The sequence below is a fragment of the Tupaia chinensis genome, unplaced genomic scaffold (genome assembly GCF_000334495.1).
Source record: "Tupaia chinensis unplaced genomic scaffold, TupChi_1.0 Scaffold140845_1, whole genome shotgun sequence".
In the NCBI taxonomy this organism is placed as follows: domain Eukaryota; kingdom Metazoa; phylum Chordata; class Mammalia; order Scandentia; family Tupaiidae; genus Tupaia; species Tupaia belangeri.
This window is the reverse complement of record NW_006200713.1, coordinates 1,356,895-1,361,494: the sequence shown is the minus strand read 5'-3', so window position 1 is coordinate 1,361,494 and position 4,600 is coordinate 1,356,895. Positions and strand designations below refer to the sequence as shown.

The 4,600-nt window shown below is 45.5% G+C and overlaps 1 protein-coding gene across 1 annotated transcript; it reads left to right on the top strand.

The window, feature by feature from the left end:
• Positions 1 to 1,158: 1,158 nt before the first annotated feature.
• On the top strand, positions 1,159 to 3,590 carry LOC102479262 (phosphatidate cytidylyltransferase 2-like). The gene is made up of 3 exons (XM_006162835.3): positions 1,159 to 1,299; positions 1,793 to 1,896; positions 2,128 to 3,590. The coding sequence occupies exons 1-3, from the start codon at positions 1,192 to 1,194 to the stop codon at positions 2,258 to 2,260; spliced, it is 345 nt and encodes a 114-aa protein (XP_006162897.1). The 5' UTR covers positions 1,159 to 1,191; the 3' UTR covers positions 2,261 to 3,590.
• Positions 3,591 to 4,600: the final 1,010 nt, after the last annotated feature.

Here is a 4,600-nt window from a genome sequence, read left to right as displayed (position 1 = left end):
GGTGCTGGATTCCCACATGACCAATTGCAGTTCGAGTCCTGGACCTGGCGGGTTGCTTTCTCACTTTCTCTCTCTCTCTTTCTCTCTCTGTCCCTCTCTGGTCAAATTGAAATAAACAAACAAACAAATAAATAAATAAATAAAAGTTAAATGAAATAATTCTTTAATTAAGAAAAAAAAGAAAAATACAACTTAAAAAAATACAGGGTGTAGTCCAATGAATTACCCCCCACAGGGCATATATACTTACCAGAGAGACAGCGAGAAAGAAAAAAGGTGAGTAATCACCCTCCAGAGATATGGCCATATCACAGTCCCTTCTCCATTCTCCTCTAGAGATTCTAGGCATGCATACACACGTGCTCAGTGTGTTTTTGGGATACTGGCTCCAGGACTCAAATGGAGTCGGCCCTGTGGGATCCAGCACCTTAACCATCTTGCCACCTGCTGGCCCTAGACCAGTGGATTTTAATGAGGGTACAAAAAGTTCATCAAGGTACCAGGAGATGGCATGACTTTTAAGGTACTGGATCCCACATGGCCGACTCTGCAGTTTGAGTCCCAGATTGGGTGACTTGAAAAACACACTGGGCATGTATGCGTGTGTTCTCGGAATCCTGAGAGGAAAATGGACACAAAGGGATTGTGGTGTGGACATATCCCCTGGGGGAGGTAATTTCTTCAGGCTTACGCTCTCTTGACAGCTATTTTGGCTCTGTAGGTGGGGGAGGTAATTTCTTACTTCCCCTCTGTCTGGCAAGCGCATGTGTCTTATGGCAAAAATTAAAAAATGAAGTTTCTCAGTAGGATTTCCAGTTTCATGTTACTACCTAATGTTGAAGAAACAACCACTTGTCACATTCTGGTATAGTGTCCAAGAATACTTGCCATGATCTGAGAAGGCTGCTGAAATAGTTTTCTTTTTTTCAACTGCATGTCTGTGTAAGGCTGGATTTCATCACATAGTCCCACCAAAACAACACATTGCAACAGATTAGATGCAGATTATCGTAATGTCTTCCATTAAATCAGACGCTAGAGATGTATAAAAATGGAAAAAAGTTCACTGTTCTTCCTGATTTAAAAATACATGAAATTCGTTTCAAAAGTGCTTCAGGTAATGTGTAGTCAGGCTGCACTTGTGCACTCCTTGACCTTTGCTCCATTTATGCTCCTCAGAAAACGGTCCGGATGTACCCCTTCCAGATCCACAGCATCGCCCTCTCCACCTTCGCCTCGCTCATCGGCCCCTTTGGAGGATTCTTCGCAAGTGGATTTAAACGAGCCTTTAAAATCAAAGTAGGAAAACTCCTTTCTGTGTTCCTCTCATCTCACTCCCACCTCACCCATCCACTGTCTTTCTTCCCATCAGGCCCCATCAGCCATGACCCTCTTTAAAGTACCAGGCTAGACACCCTGATGATTAATTGCTGCTCTTGACCATGCCCCAGATTTAGGCAGGCTAAATGAAATACTGGGTCATTGGGAAACTTATGACATATTTTTCTATGCAAAAATGCATCCTGACTTTCCCAATGACTCAATACATTGTTTCTAAGAAAATTTGATCATTGAATTTCAGTTTTTGAAGTGCTATATCATATCTTCGAAAGAATATTTTATAATTGAGTAATAGCATTTCCTAGTATAGCCTCAGTATTCAATTCAATACTTCTCAGTGTTTTGCCCTCATCCAGCCAGGACAGTAGCTGGACACTGGGTGGGACCATTGGGCTGGGGTTTGGTTATTGGCTGAGTCCAGGCTCCCCCCTCCTTCCTTCGCCTCTGATAGGACTTTGCCAATACCATTCCTGGCCACGGAGGCATCATGGATCGCTTTGACTGCCAGTATCTGATGGCCACCTTTGTCAACGTATACATCGCCAGCTTTATCAGGTAGAGTGCCCTTCCATCTGAGCCCAGTGGGTGGGTTTTTAAAGCATTGTGCAGTTCTAGAATTGTAGCTTTATCTACATTCTTAAATGAGAATGATGTTTTTATTTGTCACTCTGTATGGATTCTCTGACATCCCTCTCATCCAGAGATCAGAGCAGCCACTTGAATAATCAGGTCGTAGAAACGGCTGGATCCCAGCTCACTCAGCACTGTTTCTTCATCCTGTTCCAGGGGCCCTAACCCGAGTAAACTGATCCAGCAGTTCCTGACCTTGCGGCCAGATCAGCAGCTCCACATCTTCAACACGCTCAAGTCTCACCTGACGGACAAGGGGATTCTGACAGCTACCGCGGAGGATGAGTAGGGACCGCCAGGACCGGGAGAGCAGGGGCAGGACTGAGCGAGGGGCAGGGCTCCAAGGCAAGCCCAGAGGCATGACTCCGACAATGAAAAGGCTTCGACTCACTGTCTTTGTTTTTTTTTTGTTTTGTTTTGTTTTGTAGAGTGTTTTTTATTTGTGGTTGTTAAAAAAAATCTGTATATATGGTCTATATGTTTATAATTTGTGTTGTGAGTAAGTTACAGCTTTGCATTGGAAAGAAGTCACAGGGGTAAAGCCATTTCGGTTTCTAAAAGTATTTGCCAACCTGGAGGATAGGATCGCTCGGCTCAGGAGTGTCTATGGTGATCTGAATCCCCATCAATGGAACCGTTCCTGGCTCAGTTAGACAGTAGGCATCCATCGTGCCCACCCATTTCAGGGGCTCTCTCACCTGGGCAGGATAGGCAGCTTTTACCAGCAGAGCATTCACCTGGGCTTCCTACAGTCCCTGCCATGGAGCTCTGAGAGATTTGCTTTCTGTTGGCCAAAGGATAAGTATTCTCGCTCCACCGAACTCCCGCAGAGGGTAAATTATGCTCTGCTTTATGATATGATTTCACTATATGCCCTCACCAATCTTTTTTTCAGAAAGCACGAAAAATTATTTATAGTAGTCTGGAGGAAAACACTGTACCATTTCAAGCATATGCAGTAGAATGTACCGTCACTGCACCCTTCCCCTGAGTTTTAGCTCAAGTGTCTCTTGGAGGGTGGTCCAGCTACCTGCTTCTTTTCAGGGGCGATGCCGTTCACGTTTGGGCTGTAGACTTGCTGCTGCTGGTCCTTTCTGGGGGCTTTCCCGTTAGGCAGGGAGCAGAGGGCTTCTTGGTCATGCATCCTTCGCCTGAACACCCATGTAGCTGCTGTGTCATGTATATATTACTCTTACAGCAAGTGTGTGTGTGTGTGTGTGTGTGTGTGTGTGTGTGTGTGTGTCTGTATGTTTTCAAAGTCATTTATTTCTTACCATGATTTCAACTGTATGGGAATTTCTTCACTGAAACCACAAAATTCTGCTTATGGAAAATTTAACATGATTAGAGGCTTGACCCTTCTGGATTAAATGCACACTTTTTTATACAATGTGACCAGCTTAAATGTAGTTTCTGTTTTATTGGGGGACCTTTCTTTGTTGTTGTTTATTTAAACTGTGATTTATTGTTTTTTTCCTTCCCAAACGTTAGGGGTGGAATTGTCTTTGGGAGGACAGCTTAGTTCTTTGTCAGGCCAACAAGCAGTGGAGAGGGGAGAGAGAAGTTGGTGCCCAGAGGTGTTCATTATTCGTGCCACGGTTGTTTTCCTGGCCAGTGAGGGTGCAGTGACTTGCTTCAGCACCTCGGTCTAGAGCTGGTTTGTGTTGTTCTGTTTATAAATTAGTCTTACTCCTCCCTGAGTGCGCTGGGTTAGCCAGATCCCCGAAGCGGCACCCAGCCCTGCCTGCTGAGCCGTCTCACGAGGGACATCCCGCAGGGTGGAAGCAGCTTCTTCCCATTGAACCTTGAGCTCCATTTCAGCCTCCTGGCTTTTCTTTTTCAGGTCTAAGACCCCCTTAAAAAACAAAGAGTGTTATTACATGAAGTTTCAGTCCACCAGGCTGCATCCTTCAGAGTCCTCACCTCTGAGCTGGCTTCTGAATTTCACTGCTACGATTCTGTCTGAGCAAGTTCATGCCACTCGAGGCTCCTGTGGGTATGGAGACAAGTCCTGGGCACCTCAAAAGAAGGACTTTCAGGCCTTCTCTAAATGCTCGTCTTGAGATGAGTCAGTATCCCAGCCTCACATTTTAAATAGTGACGGTGATTAATGATGAAAACTGTAGCTTTCTGATTTGAGAATGAACTTCAGTCACCCCACTGGACAAAGAAGGGCATCTTCTTTGTCTCTTTTTGTCCCAGGGCGGGTGAATGGTGGAGTCCTTGGAGCAGGGAGCTTCCCTGGGTCCCTTAGCAGAGACCCATTTTGGAATAGGGCTGCCTTTGGGGTCGGGAGCCTGGTGGTAGGAGGGAAGACTTACGTTCCTTTGTGAACATGGTCCCTGGTGAAGGGGTCCAGGGACAGCAAAGCTGATACTTTCTAGAGCTGTCAGCAAGAAGCCGAGAGGCTCAGTCCGAGTTCTGTTTTCTTCTGATTTCCTTACATGGGTTAAGGGGAAGGAGGAAGAATTTCCTGGTCAGGTAGCCAGGACAGCCATGCTGCCCGTCTATAGCACAATGCTTCTCTCTCTTCTGTTCACAGACAAGGTTTGAGACACTATGTAACCTGCACTGAGCAGATTTTAATGAATTGCATAACTTGGTTTAGATTCCCCTCCCCCCTTTTTTG

Coding starts and splice junctions, on each gene's coding strand:
- LOC102479262 (XM_006162835.3), top strand. CDS start 1,192: ATGTACCCCTTCCAGATCCACAGCATCGCCCTCTCCACCTTCGCCTCG. Junction 1,300..1,792: donor AACGAGCCTTTAAAATCAAA/GTAGGAAAACTC, acceptor CGCCTCTGATAG/GACTTTGCCAATACCATTCC. Junction 1,897..2,127: donor TACATCGCCAGCTTTATCAG/GTAGAGTGCCCT, acceptor ATCCTGTTCCAG/GGGCCCTAACCCGAGTAAAC.